Source organism: Equus asinus, chromosome 9 (genome assembly GCF_041296235.1).
Source record: "Equus asinus isolate D_3611 breed Donkey chromosome 9, EquAss-T2T_v2, whole genome shotgun sequence".
In the NCBI taxonomy this organism is placed as follows: domain Eukaryota; kingdom Metazoa; phylum Chordata; class Mammalia; order Perissodactyla; family Equidae; genus Equus; species Equus asinus.
In genome coordinates, this window is record NC_091798.1 from 79,978,485 (window position 1) to 80,002,242 (window position 23,758).

The following is a 23,758-nucleotide window of genomic DNA, read 5'->3' on the forward strand; positions in this document are numbered from 1 at the left end:
GATTAAAAAATGTTTTCAGCATTAGTAACCATCAAACTAGCCACTTTGAAAGGGACAACTCAATAGAACGTTTTGCAGTGTGTTTAAAAATTAGTGAAGTCACCAGAGTCACATCTTTAACGTCAACTGTAAACACTGAATATATTTGAACTGCCACCTTCTTATTTTTGTCAATGCTTATCATTGAAGGACAATGTATTTAAATTCAAACACCTCTCACAATTACCGGTGTTTCAAGACTACCTGGGTGACCATAACTTGAGAGAACCTAATTAAAAGCCCATTTTAACAAATTTAAAGAAAACTACTTGATATTTTTGAAAATTTCCTGTCATAAACACAAGCTATAGAAATACAAGAAAGGAAGATTTGCAAAGGTCCCCACATACGCTCAAAAGATAAACTTTCAGGTGAATAATGAATAATAGAAATCATGATTCTTTTAGATTTATAAAAATTTGAAAAGCCATGGTGATTAGTGACTTGATTTGGGTTTTAAACACAGTTCTGCAAGGATAAGTAGTATGTTTTTGGCCAGTATCATTTGGTTCCTCTAGGTTTCAATTTCCTCCTCTGGTAAAAGAAGAGGTTAACCTATAAGTTATCAAGAGTTTCCTGACTCACGCTCTGTGACTGAATCACTGTAGAAATTACGATTCCTTAAATAAAAACCCTAATGGCATGGATGTACACTAGGGATTTTAGCAGCAATACAGACCTCATAGACCATCTGACCACAACCTCTTATTTAGAGATGAGGACGCTAAGACAGTGAGAGAAAACATAGCCTCTTCATACCCTGGGTTGGTTATAGAACTGGGAGTGAACATAAGCGCAAAGAGTCTTGTGAAGACTGACTAAGTTTAAGAATTATTTCCATAGGAATTCAGATAAATATTGACAATGTTATTATTTGCATGAGAGCTTATATTTTTGTCCTCATTTACTCCCACTCACTTCATATGCCAGCGGAGATGCATTTTCTTGGTGCAAGCATGGAGGTAACTCTTTTTTTCTCCCTCTGCATTTTTTCGCTAACACTAAACGAAAACTTATAAAGGTTTATCAGAATATAACGTCTGAAACACAACTGTGAGCTGCGGAAGATTAATTTTTGTATACCTCATAGTACCTAGTAAAATGCTTTGCATATAATCTCTATTGATAAATATCAAATAAACAAAGATGTATACGAGTTAGCAATTTTTATTGAATTTAACAACAATTTAATAATTTGGTTTAGTTTCTGAGTTTATTCATTTTTATACCTTGCCACAAAGAATTTTAGGAGGCTCAATAATGTTAGTTGATTTGATTGAATTCCTAATGAAGAGGGTCAATGTTAACTAGTGGAAACTTTAAAATGTTAAATGCAATGGTATAAAAGAGGAAGAACGGAACCAATATTTACAAATTGGGTAATAGATGTAGACACCACATCAAGCTGTATCTCATTTAATCAAGACAACTTCTCTCCTAAGTTTTATTATGATTTTTTTGTTTTTTACGCAGAAGGAAACTGAGGCTGGAAGAAGTATATTTCTCAGAATTAGTAATTGAGGCTGTTAGAATTGAAACTGATTCTGATTAAGATGCAAATGATCCAACTAAAATATTCAGATATAATTTAGGTCAACTATAGGTAGGACTAAACTAAAAGACTGTGTGTCTGTAAGCATATTAACTTACATTCCTGTACGGACATGTCTTTATTCTTACGGTAACATTTTCAGCAACGACTACTACTATTTTCTGACTACCCAAATAGAAAAATAGAAGACATATCTTGTTAATTGTTTGATTATAATAGTTCATAATTATGCTTTCATGTGCTTCATAAACAGAGATTCATTAGTCTACTCGTATGATATATACTAATATAATATATATATATATAATATAATACTAATAGGCATATTAGTATATTCTTAAAATATAAAGGAAATGTTTTTCTTTTTTTTAAGTTAAAAACAGGCTGCTTGAACCTCATAAATTTTCATGGTAAGTGGGATAAGATTGGTATTTACCCTGTCATTTACTATTTGGTTATTAAATGTGTCACCAGAAACTTTGAAGTGATTTATAGCATCAGGCCTAGTTACAGATCATGGACACTATTAATTCTGTCATTACCATATGTTCTTGGTCATTCATGTCAGAGGAGAGTCTAAGAAATGTTACCACACATCCTTGCTCCAGTTGCCCTCCCTCTTTCTTAACAATTTTTGCATGAAATAAATTGCAAGGCTTTTTGAGGATTGGAGAATTCAGTATTTCCTGGGTATGTCAATTTATCTTAGCAATTATCAGTCTGTTGTCCTTAATACCTTTGATGTCCCCTCAAATTAAATCAATGACGAAGGAAAAACACAGCTAATTTTAGCATTTCCCTTCCTGTTGTTATGCTCTGGCACTAAGTAGCCTTTCTGCCAAAGAATAAATAATAAATATATTTTTTTCTTCACAGCCTGATTATATGGAGAAATTAAGGTACAAGATATGAATGCTCAAGTGCAATTGTAAAATGATTTCTAACTTTATTCTACCATTTAAAAAATACGTTCTTCAAGTAAGCTTTAGTTTCAAAGTAAAACATTATATTCTCGAGTAAACTATGTCCCCAGACGTGACATGAACAGACTGCAAAGACAGTGCAAGGTTTGGATGTTGTTCACAATTGAAGCAGATCGCTATACGATTTAACTTGGTGACAGGAAATGATCATAAAATTGGGTCAAATGAATAGACAGACAAAATTAAATTTCTATTTACCTATATAATATTCGACTATCTCAAATAATTTACTTGTGATTTATTTCTTTCATAGATTAACTCATGGTCTGGAAATCCATCTGGTAGCATATTTCACACAGATGTTAATAGTAAAGGCATAAGTTCTAGGAATTAATTCTATGGACATCTCATAAGTAAACAAATATTCAGAGTGCAAGGATGTTCAAGGAAACATTGTTTATAATAACTGGAAATAACTGGAAATAACCAGCATTTCATTAACAGAAGACCAGAAAAATAAATTATGAAATAACCATATTATACACTAGAAGAAAAAGTACATTAATATGTGGTAAATTTATATATGTATATACACAAAAATATATATGCACTATATATAAATATACACTATATACACACACAGAAGAATATACACATATGTGCTTGTTTATATATTTATAAATATTTGTATATTTTTGGAATATTTCTGGAGGGATGTACAGGAAACCATTAACAGTGTTTACCTTAGGGAGAAGGGTTGAGGGTAGAGCAGATGGTGGGGAGAAATAGATGTACTTTTCATTTTATATTTCTCTGTAGCGTTTGATTATGTTTTGTACCATTAGTTTATGCTATTTCTAAAATAAAAGCAAATCAAAACAGAAAAAGGAAGTGGAAAGAGAACACTAACAATTAGGAAAAAAGTAAAAATATTACACGAGTTTTAATTCTCACTGTCAATCCTTCTTGAAGTAGACGTGACCTTGCTGTTTTAAGGAAGTGGGAAACCATTTCAGAGTGACCTTATGTGAAGGGCAAACAGAAAGAACTCAATTTCCATGGCCAAAAAGGGAATTTGTGAGTTGTCTGCTTTAAAAAGAAAATAAGCAAAATAACTTTTTACCATATTCCCATGATGCACATTATGACTTTCCTGTCAAAGAAAGGGAAAGCCTGAAGAAATACAGTCAAAGCCACCACTTACGGAGCTGGCTATGAGCCAAGCACGTACCTTAGGAAAGGGGTTCAGGGTTGTCCAGCTTGCTAAGGCTTCACAACTCATCAGTGTCTGCCTCACTCTAAGTCAGCCCTCTCTTTCCACTATAGCAAGCGAATTCTCTTTTGTAAAAAAAGGTGTCAACTATATTGGAAAAGCAAAGTATTCAACATGTTTCAAAATCTATGAAATATTCACCATTCATATCTGCTTGGCCAATAATATGGGAAAATATGTATGGAGTGTGCAGTCTGTGCCAGGCACCATTCCAAGCTCTTTCCATGTAGTAATTCATTTTCTCTTTCCACAATCCTCAAAGAGAGGTACTGTTACTACAAATCTGATTATTCAGATAAGAAAATCTAGGCTCAGAGAAGTCACGTGACCATAACTTGTTTACCAATAAAATTTTTCTTTAGCTACTCTAAAATATAATCCAATTTTTCTATGTGCCCAAAGTATATGATATAAAAGTAAGATGACTTTTCAAGATAAAGTCATTTAATGCATCTATTCTAAGATTGAAGATATGATGCAGATCACAATAAACAATAATTCTGATGTGCTTAGCCCAATGATTAAAAGTTAATGATTAACTTTTTGTCATTATAAGCTATGCATACACATACATATATCAAATTCTCTTCTATACTGCTAAAAAATATGAAGTAGGGTTATTAAAATGTTAATATTCTTTCAATTTTTTCAACCCTATTTAACTACCAGGATTGGATTAGCAGTTGTCTAATCATTTACAGAGATGGATTCTAGTTAAAAAACAAAAAGGATTTTAGCAACGGTATTTTATAAATGGGAAAACACAGGTTGGTAAAGCGACAACCTCTGACCACAAAGTAACTCATTAGAAGTACCCTACCTAGAATCAGAAGTTATTGAATTTTTCCCTTGTGGTCACACCACAAACCAATGAAAAATGTGTGGTGTACCATCTGAAATACATTAAACTTCGCTGGTCCTTTAAATAGTTTTCCCAACCATTAGCCATACAGAAATCTAATTCATTTACTAAGTGTGCGTCAGCCACAATCATATTTGCTTAAGACTTGAAGAGGAGACATAGAATATACCAGCCTCTTAAGCTGGGTGAAATCTTATATGCCATCCTGTCTAACTCCTTCCCTTAAAGCAGGAAATCCATCAAAAACATGTTTGAAAGTTGGTCATTTCCTCGTTTGAATATATTTCAGTGACTGGATGCTCTCTACTTTTAGAAATAGCCTCTTTAATTTTTACAGTTTTATTGGTTATAAAAGTTCTTGATGTAAATCAAAATTGGCTCCTCTAATTTTTGACCCATTTGTTCTGGTTCTTCCAAATGGAACTATATAGTCCACTCTTTCCTTCCTGAGGCAGAGCTTCTAGTATTCGTAGATGGCCATCACATCTCCCTAAGTTCTTTCCAGGTGAATAATCTCCAGCTGCCTCAAAGTTTCTTATAGGACTGTTTCCTGACTTCTCATTGGCTGGTTAATGTTCCTGCCGAAACAAGATTCATGAAAGTGGTTACAGTGTCCCCAGGTTGTCTGAACACTGTAGTTTACAATGTAACCATGGCTCCCTCAGCTGCCTCCATATTGTTATGAATGTAACCTACGTCTGGGGTTGTTTTTGCAGTTACTGTAGTAGCTATGTTTTAAGCAATCTGGTCACACATTTGATTGCCACTGAGTTTGTGTTAAATTAAAATTTCAAGTTGTTTACATTAACTCCCATCACATTATGTTTCTTTTACTCTAGTTTTCAATCTGTCACAGTACAGTTTCTCTATATTGGATCCACCTGTACTCTTAACTCGGGCAGCTTGCTGTTTCAGCTATCTTTTCAGCTCTGTATCATCTGCACACCTGATAAGACAGTTTCCTGTGTTTTCACCCAAGTCATCCATCAAAAACTGAATAGGTCAGGGGCATGCACAAAAACCTTCAGACACCACTGGGGACCTCAGTTCAGGCAGATAAACAGCAACGTATACAGGGCGCACATAAAAAGTTCAGCTAAAGAATTTTGCAATCAGAGAATCCAGCAAATACTATTTTAATTGAAATAACTGCAGCAGACTTTTTTTATGTTATACAGTTTTGATTTATTTTTATTTTTTAATTGTTGGGAGGTGGATTTGGAGAACACCATTAACTTTCCATAAGTAGAGCTGCTCAAAGAGCTATAAAACAATAATTCTATGAGATAAGAATTATGACCCCCATATGCAGATTTAGAAATAAGCCTTGGAGAGACTCAATGACTTGATTAAGGTTACAAAGATAGCTGCAGAGCCAGAATTCAAACCTACATGCAGGGCTCTGACTGTTCCAACTAGTTCTATTAACTAAATAGTTCAGTTCACTCCTCCTCCAGCCCCCACGACTACAATATCATACTTAGGAAAATATCCCTTCCTTGAGTCTAAATGGTGGTCTGTCATAATAATACCACCTCACTTTGATACTGCTATACAATGGAAATCCCACATCCTTCTTATTCAACAAGAAAAACGAATATAAAAGTGCCCGAATGCACCTGTTTTACATAAAATAGTTCATATGCACGCTCAGAAACACATATGAAACTATTTTTACCACATGAAAGATTTAACAATACCATTATGTAGAAAGCATTATCAAAGGCAGCGTTTTAGTTCAGCCATTTAATTAGTGACATTAATACTGCTGAAGTGGATCCAACTCTCTCACATTAGCCTCTTTATCAAGAAAATCAGCATTCTCTCTATTGAGAGAGAATTTGGGATTTTAGTCAGACAAGGAGAGTGCAAATCTCTCCCCAACATTTACTAGTTTCTCAGGAGCTATGCCAGGGGACTTTTGGAGTCCCACTCTGTACTCTTTCCCAAAGTGATCTCTTCCGAAGCAGGGACCCCATTTTCCAACTCTACGTCGACAACTTCCTAACATATTTCCGTACCATGGGCCTGTGTTCTGAGATTTAGCCCTGTGTTTCCCACTTCTCTCAAAGTCCCCATGGAAGGTCTCATAGGAACTTGACACTCATCATGTCCTAAGAAAACCTCATTATCCTTCCCCCAGTCTCCAGTGATCATTATTTCAGTTCAAGGCACCACCATCCGCCCATCCACCCATGCCAGAAAATTCAGAAACATCCTTGGTCCCACCTTCTGGATTCGTCATAACCAATCTCTAGATCCTGTAGTTCTACTTAAAAAAAAAAAGTCTCAAAAGCCATCCACTTCCCATTGCTTCTGCTGCCACCTTCCTGGTTCACACCACACCTTCTCTCTCCTGGATCCCGCTAATGCTACTTACTTGACCCCCATGCCAACTCTTTTCTGCTCCCAATTCACTACAAATAGGGGGATCTTTCTAAAATCCAAATCTTATCATGTCACTCCCTTGCTTAAAATAATTCTATGACTTCCCCTAGAAAAAAGTTTAAATTTCTCAATGTGTCTTACAGGGTCCACATCACAAGCCTCATCTCCTGCAACTCTTTTATTTCCAGCCCTACTATACTAGATTTCTTCCCATTTTCTCAAATTCACTATGCTTTCTAATGTTGTACAGCTTATACTGTTTTTCTTGCATTGATTTCCTGGGAAGGCAGAGATGGATATATGGAATTACTTCCATTTCAGTATAAAGAATATCAGATATGAAGACCACTCTACCCAGATTCCTTGGAAAGTTGAAGGGGAGTTGGAGGGAGGAAATGGAGTACCAACCTGAATGAGCATCCAGCTAAACTGGCAAAGATACACGTAATGTGTGACAGCAGCCATGGCTGAACAGCTCTCATCCGTGAGCTGGGGACTTGCATATGCAGACACCAGAAACACAATCTGTAAGAAACAAATACTTTTATTTTTAAATCATGCTAAAATGGAGCAAGAATATTAACAAAATAAACTGTTTTCTTATCTGAATTTGATTCAATAACTCAAAGGGAAAATAAGTTGATTTGTTGCCCAAACTGAGATGATCAAGTCATTCTAAAAATGGCAATACATGGATTTTTATATTTCTAAAAAACAATGAATTATATGAAATTATGCTACATGTTACTTTGGGCTGTCAAGAGGAAATTCTCAAAGTAAACCTTGCTCTTATTATTGATGGATAAAAATCCTATGAAATACATTTATTTTAGTTCAGTAGAAAAGAGAAAATAGAGTGGAAATACCATTCCTTAAGTCAAAGCTAATGGGAGAGAAAACAAGGAGAAACAAAAGCTCTGACTTTATCCTCATCTACATCCTCTTGCCAGGAAGTAACATATGCAACAAAATAAACTTAAAATAAATTTAAAATTTCAAATCCTATGATTACTTCAGTCCTTGGAGTTTTATTTCAAATGCCCTCAAGCCTTTGTCGAAAGTCACCTGCACGATGAGGCCTCTCTGGACCACACTATTTAAAATCACACTCTCTTTTCTCCTCTTCTTCCCACCACACAATCCTCTGATTTCTACGTTTCTTTCTTTTCAAATAGCACTTATCACCTTCTAACATGCTCTGTAATTTCCTTATTTATTATGTTCTTGGTTATTGTTAGTCTCACCCACTAGAATGTAACCTCTGAGAAGGCAGTATCACTGAATTTTTACTCACTGATGTATTCCATGTGGTACACTGGTACACAGTAGGTACTCAATAAATGCTTGTTGAATAAACGGATAAATGAATGAAGTGAAACACTGCCATTTTGTATTTTCTCCAATATATGATTACCGTAACAAATTTTGTGATGGGAAACATAAATGGCAAGAGATAGGAGCAATGAGTGTACCATAGGGGCTGGCCCAGTGGCACAGTAGTTAAGTTCGAGCACTTTGCTAGGAGGCCTGGGGCTTGTGGGTTCAGATCCCAGGGATGGACCTGCACATCACTCATCAAGCCATGCTGTGGTGGCACCCCACATACAAAATAGAGGAAGACTGCCCCAGATGTTAGCTTAGCAACAATCTTCCTCACTGGGGGAAAAAAAAATGTACTGTAACCTCTCAAGGAATAAACTCTCTCCCTCTTTAGGATAGAGGCCAAGGCTTTTTGACTTTATATTTTCATAAGCTACCACTGTGCCTGGAATATAGAAGTGTTCAATAAATGATTGTAAAAAGAAAGAATAATTGATTCCCAAAAGACAGAGGGATGTTGCAAAGAGAAAATTAGCTGACATGCCTCAAAACCCAACTTCTAAAAAGGAAACACAAATACCTTTAATGCTGTCTGAAGTTTTTTTTTTTAATGAATAATGTGCTCAAAACTAGATCAAAGCAGCAAGATGAAGTATTACTTTTATTTTCAAATGAAATATGTTCCTCCCCAATCCTTTTGTCCCAAAGGTGTGTCCATTAAAGCTCCTTGAAAATTTCTGCCCAATGGTGTTCCTAGGGTAGCATCACTGTGGTGAATTCGTCAGGATGTAGGGTGAGGCCTTGCATTCTCCCAACATCTCCATTTCACAGGGAGAGACTCATCTTAACCAGCATCCTTAGTCAATTACAGAAGAACCAAAATGCTAATTAATAAATTTACAATAACATGCACTGTATCTCATGCGATGCTGAAGAGACTTCCCTCTTGGGAATTATTTATTGAGTACTTCCTGTACCATGTATAGAAAGAAAAAAAACTGTTCCCCCGCAACTTTTTTAAAGCTATGGACATTAAACAAGTCAGTTTACCTTTCTGGGACTAATTCCCCCTCATCAGTAGTTGGAGGACGTTAGAAAAGATAAACTCTAAAGTTCCTTTCTACACTAAGATTCCAGGATTATTTTTGAAATGAGAAGCATTCCTGACTCAACTTTTTGCTTATTTAGCCCTAGATTTGGAGCATTTGTAACACACACTATTTTTTTTTAACAAAAGCAGATACTAGAAATTTATGTCTCATTATTTCCTAACAATCTGGTAGAAATGAGTTCCCTGAAAAAATCAAGTCAACAAATTTGCCTTTCTGGAACATACCACAGATAGCTTTTGTATTTCAGAGCTTATTTTAAAAACATGCTCAGATTTTCCTAGATTTTAGCTTCTACTTTCTGAATTGTAACAGATTACAGGTCATAAATTTAACCTTCCTAAATTCCACAGATATTCATTGAACACCTTCACTGACACTAGCATTGAACACCAAGCACCGAAACTATGCCTTAAAAGACCTTGGAAGCACAGAATTGTGAGTTTCAGCTAAAAAAAAGGAAATAATTTTAATATTTTACATTCTTTCTTTTTACCAAGTGGAATCTATTTCCATAAAGTCTTTATAAGCATATCTACAATACATTTGAACTTCTCTAATTCAGATTTTATAATACAAATTCTGTTAAAGTTTATTTGGTAGTTTTGTTCTAATCAACCTGAACTGTTTGCAATGTAAAACCACAGTGTAATCCAAGTTGTAACAGAATATGCTTAGTTTTAAGCATTCCATGAAACTATTTATAAATGGTATGCTAATTTAAATAATTTTTATTCTTTCAATATTTTTTTCTTTGAAACACATTAGTACAGGTTATTACTTAAAACTGTATTTACTTTCAGAATACAGTTTTAATACCCAAAATTCCATTCTTAAGGTATGATTTCTTAATATTTTATTGTTTCAATCTCATTTTCTAAATCATAAGAAGACCAGTTACACATCTACTTTTGTGAACTACGAACATTCTTCCAGAATGTTCCCTGAATTATGAGCAACACTTCTGTCTGTATGGGAGAAGATTAGTCAGCAAGAGAAGACTGAGCTGTCATAACGCTACAACAGAGATGAGCCAAGAACCTGCTATTATATGTAATCAGGCCTATCTAAAATTAAATTAAATTGAATTAAAGTAGAAATTAAATGATTAAAGTAAAATAAAATAAAATCTCCTAGCATATTTAGCTCATACATCTTTAAGGCACATAACCTAAGAAGAGATGAAGTTGTATCATTGTTCTTTCAGTCAAATACATACAGATGATCAGGAAAAGGTCATTTTCACAGTCAGTTCTCTGGAAGCATTAAATTGAACACCACAGAAGAAAAAAGGGAATTTTTCAAAAGTTCTCAGTCCTTCATGTATTGATTCATTCAGTAAGAGTTTGAGTACCTACTATCCACAAAGCATTATGCTATCTGTGAAAGATGGAAAATATGACGGGAGAATACTACTGTCTACCAGCAAGGTGCTACCTGTTTTCCTTTGTTGTTTTTTTTGTGTGTGTAACCCACATATTAACGATGTGACATCATTATTGTTTTTATTCTATTTAATAAATGGTGAAAGAGGATCTGGTAGGGGGATTAACTTAAGAATCATTGAACAAGTTTTAAAATTAAAGTGGGTTTCAAATCCCGGTGTTCTGTTTTGTAAGGCCAGTGTTCTTTCTAGAACACCACGCTGCTGCCTACAAAATGAAGTCAAGCACAAGTCCTGTCTCAAAGCGCTGAAATTCTAGTTCACTGTTTCTCAATCCTTTATAACCCACGGCTCACCACAGGTTCACAATGGCAACAGAACACAGTGCTGATAGCAAATATAATACCATTCTTAATTCTATATTGATATAACATATATACGTCTTAACTAAAGAGAGAAGAAAAACAAATATATTTTCCAAAAGAGAGTATCTGATATATTCTGTTAATAATTTATAAAATTCTTTGCTTCTTCTGGTTGGTTAGAGCTCTACTGTACCAGCCAAGGGAGGAAATACCTATTGTGTTTTGTTTTACTTCAAATATACAGCAAGTGTCTCTGTTTGCTTGGGCTAAATAACTAATAATAAAAACTGATTTCCCTGTAAACTTCAATTCTCAGTACTTCTTCATATATACTCCTCTCATCTTCACATACATACTTTACTAGTGATGCTCTCACTCCTCTCCACCTTATCTAAAACCTACTCAATTTTTATAGGACCAATTCAAATTCCCCCTGCCTACTTTGATCACAACAGACCCCTAGACTTTCCTATTTGTTTTTTTTCCTGCTGAGGAAGATCTGCCCTGAGCTAACATCTGCGCCAATCTTCCTCTATCTTTTATCATGTGGGCCATCAGGATAGCATGGCCGCTAACAGAGTGGTGCAGCTCCACACCCAAGAATCAAATCCTGGCTGCTGAAGCGGGGCATGCTGAACTTCACCACTAGGCCATGGGAGCTGGCCCAAGACTTGCCTGTTTTTTACTGAGCACTTATTGAGCATTAATATGAGCATTTATAATGAGCCAAATGCTGTCCTTTCTAATAGAGGGTAACTAAGGGTAAAGCCAGACACACACATGATGCAATAAATGTGGCCCGTGTTATAATGGGGTGTGGAGTAAAACATCAGGGGAATGCAGAGTCAAGATTGATTAGTTCTGCTTATGGGAGTCAAAGAAATATTCGGAGAGGAAACAGAATTGCCTTGGTCTGGCCTCCAAGTCCCGTTTGCCCCACCTTCTCTTCCTAAGCTTATCTTCCACAAGACCCTTCATACTCCAATCGTTCCGCCCTAATTGCATTGATTGCTCTTCTCTAAAACAAGTTCCATCATCTCTCAACTCTTTGCCTTTGTTCTTCCCTTTCCTTCTAGTTAGAATTTCTGTTTCTCATCTTCCTCTGTTGAAATCAAGGTGTGGTTGAAATGCCAACTCTATCATGAATATATGGCTATTTCTTTCAACCATAAACAACATTTTCCTCCTCTGAATTTTTAAACTAGGATTTTATTAACATAAGGACTGGTTTCCCTATGAACCTCAATTTTCCCAATTCTTAGATAAAACCACCTTTACCTCTTGGAAAACTGTCAATTCCTTAAAGGCCAAAATTTGATCTTATTCTCTATTACAATTATTTTGAAATACGTTTAAAAAAAATAGCAAGTATTCACCATCCCATACATACCCCGTCATCCGTTTGAGCATAGTGTTCTTTTAAACAGCATTTTGAGGTAGGATTGACAGACAATAAATGGCACATATTTAAAGTATATGATCTAATAAGTTTTGACACATATATATACCTGTAAAACCATTATCACAGTCAAGATGATGTTTCCCCCAAAGTTTCCTAATGACCTTCGTAGTACCTCTTGCATCACAACTGCTTCTTACATCCCCAGGCAACTGGTGTTTTCTGTCACTACGTATTAGTCTGCATTTACTAGAATTTTATGTAATTGGAATCATATATACTCTCTTTTCTCTAGTTTATTTCACTCTGCATAATTATTTTGAGATACATCCAAAGTAACATATCAAGAGTTCATTCTCTTTTTAATGTTGAGTACTATACCACTTATGTATCCTTTCACCTGTTGATGGCTATTGGGGTTGTTTCCAGTTCTTGACTTTTACAAATAATGTTGCTACGAATGTACAAGTCTTTGCGTGGACATACGCTTTCATTTATTTTGAGTAAACATCTAGGAGAGGAATGGCTAGATCATATGGTAAGTGTGTATCTAATATTTTTAAAAACTGATAAATTATTTTCCAAATTGGTTGTAACGTTTTACATTCTCACCAGCAATGTACAAATGTTCAGTTGCTCCACATTCTTACTAAAACTTGTTGTGGTTAATTATTTTTTAAAATTTTAGCATTTCTAATAGGTACACAGCAGTTCCTCATTGTGACTTTAATTTTCGTAATCAGTAATGATTTTGATCATTTTCCATGTGCTTATTTGCAATCCATATCTCTTCTTTGAAAAAATGTCCATTTAACTCTTTTGTCCACTTTTAAATTGGGTTGTTTGTTTTCTTACTATTGAATTGTATGAGTTCTGTCTACATTCATGATACAAGTCTTTCATTAGATATTTGATTTGCAAATATTTTCTCCCACTCTGTGGCTTGTCTTCTCATTCTCTTAACAGTGCCTTTTGAAGAACAAAAGATTTTCACATTGATGAAACCCAGTAACGGATCGGATTATACTTTTTTTTGATCTTTATATATTATACTTTTGGTGTTATATCTAAGAAAACTTTGCTTAACCCAAATTCACATTTGTTTCTCTAGAAGTTTTATAGTTTTAGGTTTTAAAATTAGGTCTTTGATTGATTTTGAGTTATTTTGAATATGATGCAAAGTATGGTCCAGAGTGTTTTGTTTGTTTTGCATGTGATATCCAATTTTTCCAGTATCATTTTTTCTGAAAGACTATCCTTTCTCTACTGAATTACTTTCCATATTTGTCTGTATATGTAGGAGTCTATTTCTGGACTCTCTAATCTGTTCCAATGATCAACTTGTATATGTTTACACCAATACCACATCAATTACTGTTAACTAGAATTCTTGGAAACAGGTAGTGTTAGACTCCAATTTGTTCTTCTTTTCAAAGTTCTTTTGATTACTCCAAGTCATTTGCATTTCCATATGAATTTTAGAACCGGGTAGTTGATTTCTAAAAGATAAAGCCTGCTGGGGTAGGGGCCGGCCCAGTGGTGCAATGGTTAAGTTCACATGTTCTGCTTTGGTGGCCCAGGGTTTGCCGGTTCGGATCCCAGGTGCAGACCTACGCACTGCTTGTCAAGCCATGCTGTGGCAGGCATCCCACATATAAAGTAGAGGAAGATGGGCATGGATGTCAGCTCAGGGCCAGTCTTCCTCAGCAAAAAGAGGAGGATTGGCAGCAGATGTTAGCTCAGGGCTAACCTTCCTCAAAAAATAAATAAATAAATAAAAATAAAGCCTGCTGGGGTTTTGACTAGGACTGTGTTGAATCCCAATCTGGGGAGAATTGACATATTAACAATATTGATTTGCATCTGATGAACACAGTTTATCTTTCCATCTATTTAGGTGTTCTCTAATTTTTCTCAGGAGCGTTTTATAGTCATCCACGTACAGGTCCTTCACATATTTGTAAAAAGATTCATCCCTAAGTATTTTATATTTTTACTGTTATTATAATTGATATTTCATTACAATTTTAATTTCGGATTGTTCATTGCTAGTATATAGAAATACAATTGATTTTTCTACATTGAACTTGTATCCTGCAAACTTACAGAACACTCTTGCTGGTTTGAGCAGCTCTTTTGCAGAAAACATTACATTTTCTATATAAAGGATCATGTCATCTGTGAATAAAAGGAATTTTGCTTATTTTCTAATCAGAGTGGCTTTAAATTCTTTTTCTTGTCTTAATTTACCTGCTAGAAACAGACAGATAGAAAGATAGACAGATATAATATACATACAGTGTATACATACGCACACTATATTAACAAGAGGAGGTGAAAATGAACATTCTTGTTTTGTTTCTAACCTTAGGGGGGAAGCATTCTGTTTTTCACCATTAAGTATTTTTATGGACTCAATTGTGTCTCCCCAAAATTCCAATGTTGAAGTCCTAATCTCTAGTACCTAAGAATGTAACTGTATTTGAAAACGAGGTCATTAAAGAGGTAATTAAGTTAAAATGAAGTCTTTAGTGTGGGCCCTAATCCAACATGACTGGTGTCCCTATGAGAGGAGGAAAACTTTGGATACAGACATGCACACGTATGGAAGAAAGATCATGTGAAGACAAAGGGAGCAGACAGACATCTATAAAGCAAGCAGAGAGGCTTCAAAACGAAATCAGCTCAGCCAACATCTTGATCTCAGACTTCTAGCCTGATGAACTGGGAGAAAATAACTTTCTGTTATTTACACTATCCAGTCTGTGCTATTTTGTTATGGAAGCCCTAGCATATTCATACAAGTATGAGGTTAGTTACATGTTTTTTTGGTAGATGCCCTTATCAGGTTGAGAAAGTTTCCTCTATTTCTACTTTTTGGGAGTTTGTTTTGTTTTGTTTTGTTGTTTTTGCTGAGGAAGATTCGCCCTCAGCTAACATCTGTGCCAATCTTCCTCTATTTTGTACGTGGGTCGCCACCACAGCATGGCCACTGATGAGTGGTGTAGGTCCATGCCCGGGAACAGAACCCAGGCCACTAAAGTGGAGTGTGCCAAACTTAACCACTAGGCCACGGGGCTGGGTCCTGTTGGGAGTTTTTATCAGGAATGGATACCAAATTTTGGCAAATGCCATTTCTCTATTGAGATCATCAAAAATATTATTCTACTTTTTTTGTTAATATGATAAATTACATTGATGTTTGAATTTTAAACAACTTTGCATTACTGGAACAGTTATCACTTTGTTGTGATATATTATCCTTTGATTTGCTAAACTTGTACAGTCATGTGCTGCATAATGATGTTTCAGGCAATGACAGACCACATATATGATGATGGTCCCATAAGATTAGTACCATATAGCCTAGGTGTATTGTGTTACTGTTAGCTTGGAGTATCATCTCCCATCCCTTTACTCTGAGCCTGTGTTTGTCATTGGAGCTGAGATATGTTTCCTGGAGGCAGCATATTGTTGGGTCTTGTTCTTTAACCCATCTTGCCACTCTGTGTCTTTTTATTGGAGAATTTAATCTGTTATACCATCTAGGTTTGTGTAAGTACTGTAGGGGAGGAAGAAATTTTCCTCTACCCTTCTAGCTTCTTCTGGCTTATCTAAAATTAAATTGACATGAGACAGATTAAGAGGAGAAAAACAAACCAAAGTTTAATAACACGTATACATGGGAGAAACCCAAGAAAAATGAGTAACTCACCAAAATGACCAAAGCCCTCACGTTAAATACCATCCTCAGTTAAGACAAAAGAAGATGTTGGGGGTGGGGAGAGTCAGGCACTTCAAAGGATAGGAAGGCAATTCACAGGTAGGTGGAAAGGAGCAAATTGTTTGGAAAACAAGTGTTTGTTTGGCCAAACAAAAACAAAAGAAGACAGAGGGGAGCCCAACAAACAGACTTTTCTAGGTTCCTTCATGTCTACCATCTAGTTCATGTTATGCTAAGACAATAGCTCACTTCCCAAGATCCGTTTTTAAAATCTGAATTCTTATAAGCAGTTAAGGAGAAGGTGATGAGAACATCTTTCTGAGTTGTCTGTTTCTTAAAAACGATCAGCCTAAAATAATCTTCGTGTTGAAGAGACACAATTTGGGATGGCAAATTTTGTTCCCCTTCTGTACACTCTATGATGTTTGCACAAAGACAAAATTGTGTAACGACGTTTCTCAGAACATATTCCGATTGTTAAGAGACACACGACTGTATTAAGAATGTCTGCATCAATCAATGTTTATAAGGAATGCAGATTGGTAGTCTTCTTTCCTAATGTCTGTCTCATTTTGGAATCAGGGTAATGCTGGCTTCAGAGAGTAAGTGGGGAAGTACTTCCTCCTTTTCAATTTTCTGGCAGAATCTGTGTAGAACTGGTATTTTCTCTTACTTAAATGTTTGATAAAATTCACCAGTAAAACCATATTGGGACTACAGTTTTCTTAGTGGGAAGATTGTTAGATATAAATTCAATTTTTTTTATAGATGTATAGCTATTCTGGTAATCAATTTCTTTTTGAATGAGTTTTGGTAATTTGTGTCTTGTAAGAAATTTGTCCATTTCACAAAAATTGGCAAATTTATTGGCATAAAGTTATAATAATCTTCTTTTATTATCCTTGTAAGATCTTTAGAATCTGTAGTAATTCCATTTCTCTCTTTCTTCATATTAGTAATTTGGATCTACTCTCTTCTTCCTGATCATTTGGCTAAAGGCTGATGATTTTATTGATCTTCTTAAAGAACCGGCTCTTGGTGTCACTGATCTTCCCTATTGTTTTGCTGCATTCTATTTCAATGATTTCTGTTCTTCTATTTATTATTTATTTCTTCTATGTATTTCAAGTTTAAAAAATTGTTTTTCTTTTTATGCAGTTGTATTTTTGAAACCTTACTTCTTTTTCTAATATAGGCATTTAGTTCTATAAATTTCCTCGTAATACCGCTTTAGCAGTATCTCTCAATTTTTGATACATTGTTTTCATTTTCATTCCATTCAAAATATTTTGAAATTTTTTGAAAATTTCTTTTTTGATCTATGGGTCATTTATAAGTGTGCTAATTAGTTTCCAAATATTTGAGGATGTTCTGGAGATGTTTCTGTTGTTGATTTCTAACCTAATTCAATTGTGGTCAGAGGACATGCTCTGTATGACTTTAATTATTTTGAATTTACTAGCTTATGTTCCATGCACACTTGTTAAAAATGTGTATTCTACTGTTATAGAGTGGAGTGTTCTATAAAGGTCCATTGGGTCAAGTTGGATGATAACATCTTATAAATATTCTATATTCTTGCTGATTTTCTGTTCTTTTTTTTTTTGTTCCTGTCAATTACTGAAAGAGAAGTCTTTAAATTCACAACCATATTTGTGGATTTGTCAATTTTTCACCAGTTTTTGCAAGGTATGTTTGGAAGCTGTTTGTTAAGTATATGAATATTTAGAATTATTACATCCTCTCAATAAATTGACCCTTTTTTCATTATGGAATGACCGTCTTTCTTTCTGGTATTATTCTTTGCTCTGAAATCTACTTTGATGTTAATGCAGTCAAACTAACTTTTTACTTTCAACCTGTGTGTGTCTTTATATTTGAAGCATGTTTCTTATAGGCAGCATATAGTTGTGTACTGCTTTTTTATTCAGTTTGAAAATCCTTTTTAAAAGGTATATTTAGATCACTTGCATTTAATGTGATTTTTGTGTGCTAAAGTTTAGTCTATCATCTTTGCCATTTGATTTTTATTCATCATATCTGTGAAAATTATCTGGTGATGATTTCTTTCAGCTTTTGTATATTTGAAAACATCTCTATTTAACCTTTAATTTGAAAAGTAGTTTGGTTGACAGGTTTTTTTCTCTTTCAGTACTTAAACATGTTCCACTCTCTCCTCATTTGCATTATTTCTGGAAAGGAATCTGCTGTAATTCTTATGTTTCTCCTCTGTATGGAATTTTTTTGTTTGTTTCAATTTTTGTTGCTTTTAAGACTTTCTCATTATCAGCAATTTTGAGGAATTTGACCCTGATGTGCCTTGGTATAGTTTCTTCTGTTTGGGGTTCACTGGCGTTCATTGAGCTTCTTGAGTCTGTAGGTTGGCAGTTTCAACAAATTTGGAAATTTTTAAATAATTGTTTTTTCAAATGGTTTTTTCCAACCATATTTTCTTTCATTTCTGGCACCCTATGGCACCCTTAATTTTTCCCCCACAGCTCACTGGTGCTCTGTTGATTTATTTTGATTTTCTTTTTAATTTTCATTTCAAATATACTTATTTTTTCTTCTGCTATTTCTAATCTGCTATTAATTCCATCCCGTGTATTTTTCATTTCACACACTGTAGTTTTCATTTCTAAAAGTTTGATTTAGTTCATTTTAATATCCTTCCTGTCTCTACTTAATTTTTTGAACACATGGGATTCAGCTATAATAAATGTATTAATGTTCTAGTCTGCCAATTCTAACATCTGTAAAAGTTCAGCATCAGCTGATTTATTGATTTAATTTCCTAATTATGTGTCATATTTTTGTGCTTTTTGCCACGTCTTGTAGTTTTTGATTGAATATCAGACATTGTGATTTTATCTCTTTGAGTGTTGGATATTTATATTCCCATAAATATTTTTGAGCTCTGCCCTAGCATGCACTTGGAAGGAGTTTGGTTTTTTCAATTTCTGCTGTTAAGATTTGTTAGGCAGGACTGAAATGCTTAGGCCAATTATTCCCCAGGACTGAGGCAAGATCCTTCTGTGTACTCTAACCAATTGCTTGTGAATCGTGAAGTTTTGCAGTCTAACTAGTGGGAAAGACACTATTCGTGGCCTGGCATTGTTCTCTTTTATCCTTCCGGGTGACTCTTTCTCTGGCTTTGGATAGTTTCCTTACACACTGGCCTAATCAGTACTCAGCTGAATACTGAGAACCCTGTGCATATCTCAGAGTTCTCTGTCTTGCAGTTCTTTCTTTTCTGGTACTCTGTCCTGCAAACTCTAGCCACCTTGGTTTCCCCAGACTCTTACCCTGTCTCCTCAATTCCGTGAGTCTGCTAGACTCTATCTGGGTTCCTCCTCCTCCTTGTACCACAGCCTGGAAAATTTGATAAGGTTGTCTTCCAGGGCCATTGTTAAGCTCACCTTGTTTGTTTCCCATACCTCAGGGATCCCTATCCTTCACTGACTGATGTCTAGTCTCTCGAAAATTGTTTCATATATTTTTTCCTTTTTTAATTTTTTTCAGATTTGAGGGTAAATATGGTCCCTGTTATCTCATCTTGGCTCAGAGCAGAATCTAGTAGGTATTTAATACCTTTTGGATCCTGTAATTAGTATTCCATAATTTTTTTTTTTTTTAAAGATTTTATTTTTTCCTTTTTCTCCCCAAAGCCCCCCGGTACATAGTTGTGTATTCTTCGTTGTGGGTTCTTCTAGTTGTGGCATGTGGGACGCTGCCTCAGCGTGGTCTGATGAGCAGTGCCATGTCCGCGCCCAGGATTCGAACTAACGAAACACTGGGCCGCCTGCAGCAGAGCGCACGAACTTAACCACTCGGCCACGGGGCCAGCCCCAGTATTCCATATTTTTTTAAATTAAAATATTAACACTATGGTGCTGTCTTGAGTTCAGCTAAAAAGCACTTGAATCTACATTATCTATACACTCTATTTCGTGCACTCTTTAGCTCACATTTTCTAATCCACTTAGCTTCTCTTGACCACAAAAAGTTTTTCACTCTCTTTTTTCAAAGTTAGCTGATGAGTAAGCTATTTTAAACATAGGTTTAAATAAGAAAAGCAAGATATTTTAAGTTAAAAAAAATCACAAAATGCTGAACTCTAAATTTTCTCCACTACTTTTAAATCATTTATGTCTACAAAACCCCTTTCAGTAAAACATTGTGTACAATTTTAATCCGATGCCAAAGACAAAGAGACCTTTGCATGCTGCTGATGCACTGGCCACTGTGGCACTGCCAGCAACCATGGTATTCACAAGTGTAATGGCATTTCCATGACACTAATGCATTCTGTAGTGACAGGCTCCTTTTTGCTTAACTTTTTGCCAGCATTATCTGCGCAACTTTTAAAATTATTTGAAGAAATATTTAAAACTACCTGAAGACCTTTAACAAAGTACTAAATATAAAACATCAATATAACTTAGTGATAATCTTTAATTCCTTATGCAATAGGATAGAAGCTAGAAATGAAAAAGTAACTCTAAGGAAAGGCTATAAATTTTTTCTTGCTTAACTGTGCTCAATAGAGACTGCCTGGAGCATGTTCCTATAAACAGAGTGCTTGGAAAAATGCCATGCTTAATTTCTTGTATCTTTTCTTCATTTCCTTGGGATCATATATGTTTACTACTATTTTTTTCCTCTGGGCTATCATCTTTTTTCACTGGTATTTCTACCCTAACCCTTAAGACAATGTTTAAGGGTTAGGAATATTACGTCAATACCAAATCTTAATTTTCACTATTACTAAAAACATCTTACTTAACCGTATAACTATTTTCACTGATTACACACAACCATTCTTTTCTTTTTTTTTTTTTGAGGATGATTAGCCCTGAGCTAACTGCTGACAATCCTCCTCTTTTTGCTGAGGAAGACTAGCCCTGAGCTAACATCTGTGTCCATCTTCTTCTACTTTATACGTGGGACGCCTACCACAGTGTGGCTTGCCAAGTGGTGCCATGTCCGCACCCAGGATCCGAACCGGCGAACCCCGGGCCGCTGAAGTGGAACGTGCACACTTAACCGCCGCACCACCGGGCCAGCCCCACAACCATTCTTTTTTTCCCACATTGGCTAGAAGACTTTCAATATTCTTGGATAGCCTTCCTACAGTCTTCATATCAGCTCACTCTCATAGTTTCCTTCCTTCCTGCCTGCCTTCCTTCCTCTTTCCTTCCTTCCTCCTCTTCTCCCTCCCTTCCCCCCTCCCTCCCTTCCTCTTATTGTTGCCCCCTCCCTCCCTCCCTTCCATCTCCAAAAAATCCCAACTCCTTATGTTTTATACTTACCTCAGCTGTCATATTAAAATATATGGAACCAAAGCCCCTTGAATGCTAAACTACATATGTCTCCAAACGTCTCAGGTGTGTCAGGAAGGTGTTTAATGCAATTAAATAGTTTTTGGCAACTACTGAATGTCAGAAATCTGTCTGAATACGTTTTCGTAATTATTACTTTTTTATAGTTACCATAGTGAAAATATAGTACAAAAATCAATCAACATATTTACAGTTTTCAAATGTCACATTCTGTACATATCCTATCTTTAGCATACCCTTGTCCCTGCTGCTGTGAATAACACGGGGCACAGATTGCCTCTGAGGCAACAAGTTACTGTCAGAACATTAAGTATGTTGTTTTCTCACCACATCTAACAATTAAAATAGACAAACACACACCATTAAGTCAATCAGTAGCTATTACTCAGAGTCAGAGGCAGGTGGAGATTGGGAGTGTTTACTTAGATTGTATACGCACAGAGTCAGATTAAGATATTTGTTTTAGTCCGTGACTTAAAGTCAGTCAATCAAATGTTGTCAATTATCATTAAAAAAAAAAATAAATGTTATGGCTTGTCTATACACACTGCAATTTTTGTCCGAGCTCATCTTTGGCAAAGAAAACTGCTTGGGATATCTGCCACCCATAGATGAAGACATTTTAAAAGGATGTTGTGTAAAAGACAATAGTAGAATTTACTGCCCCAAAAATCTCTTAGCCTTCACTTCAGAATTTTTTGGAGGTATTTTATCATGTTTTGATTTCCTCTCTTCCCTTTTAAAAAGTAATTTTCTCTCTGAGAAACAGATCTTTATGAGTAATTCAACAACACCAAGACTAGTCTTTTTCATCTCGTACATAACCAAAGAAGTACTAGCTTATTTTTATCAGTAATAAAAACAATCATCATCATCATTGTCATCATTTAATGAATGGTTATTATGTGCCAGGTACTGTGCCAAATGCCCTATAAGACATTATTTCATCTTATCCCTAAATAACCCAAACAATTTAGTGAGCACTGCCTCCATTTTATAGAGGAAGAAACTGAGGCTTAACTGACGACGAAAGTTTTACGTAATAAAAGTAAAAAAAGAAAGAAAGCTTGGAAAAGAAGTGTTATGTTTTACATAGGGTTTTACATAATATATAGATATCTAATATATGCTGCTGTCATTAAAAATCAGCTTCAGGGGCTGGCCCAGTGGTGTAGTGGTTAAAGTTCATGTGCTCTGCTTTGGTGGCCCAGGGTTCGCATGTTCAGATCCCGGACACGGACCTACACACATCAGGCCATGCTATGGCAGCATCCCACATACAAAATAGAGCAAGACTGGCAACAGATGTTACCCCAGGGCCAAACATCCTCACCAAAACAAGCAACTTCAGTTTAATAATTAGTTATCTCAATAGCTGTTTAAATATAAAAAGTACTTTTTAACTACTATTGATAATTATTTGATCAGTTCGTTGGCATAGTTAAAATTAAATGAGCATAGCAGAAATTTGATTTACAATTAGAAAAACTAAACACATTTCTATAGGCCTGTAAGGAAAGAAGCTTTTATCTTTTACCTATATTTTTAAGGAATAAAAAATGAAATAAATTTCCTATAACCATTACCACACTCTTTCTCTCATGTTATTCTTTGCACCATTTCCCCTTTTAGAGTTATGCAAGAAACTTATGTTATAGCAATTATTACAAAGGAAACACACATATTATTTTCATGGTTAATTAGCCTCAATTCATATTTTCACTTCAAATTAAATCAAGTAGCTAAATTTTTATACACAACTTTTCACTTGAACTGTTATTCTTTAAGAGCTGGGCAAGTTGCATTGACTTTATCTGTAATTTCACAGAGGACATTAGATTTATTAGTTGCAGAATACATGCATCTGTGACATTGACAGCAATAGCAATGTATCTGGAAAATGACATGATTGAATCAGTTCTGGTAAGGGTTATGTATTATTTAGAAAAGACAGGTCAAATAAATTGAAGTAAGCTCTACATGTAGAGCATGTGGTCCTCTGGAAGAAACTGGGCGCCTATGATGCCAAGTGGAGGCTACCTGAGGTCTTATAGCAGTTTATAAGCTCATTAGGCAGC

The 23,758-nt window shown here is 35.3% G+C and overlaps 1 protein-coding gene across 3 annotated transcripts in view; it reads right to left on the reverse strand.

Annotated features, from left to right (window-relative positions):
• Window positions 1-23,758, reverse strand: part of ADGRV1 (adhesion G protein-coupled receptor V1) — a 511,472-nt gene that overhangs the window by 163,781 nt on the left and 323,933 nt on the right. For all 3 annotated transcript variants that reach the window (XM_044780002.2, XM_070517787.1, XM_070517788.1), the window contains one exon: window positions 7,446-7,562. In XM_044780002.2, coding sequence (XP_044635937.2) covers window positions 7,446-7,562 — 117 coding nt within the window. The remainder of the gene's footprint in view (window positions 1-7,445; window positions 7,563-23,758) is intronic.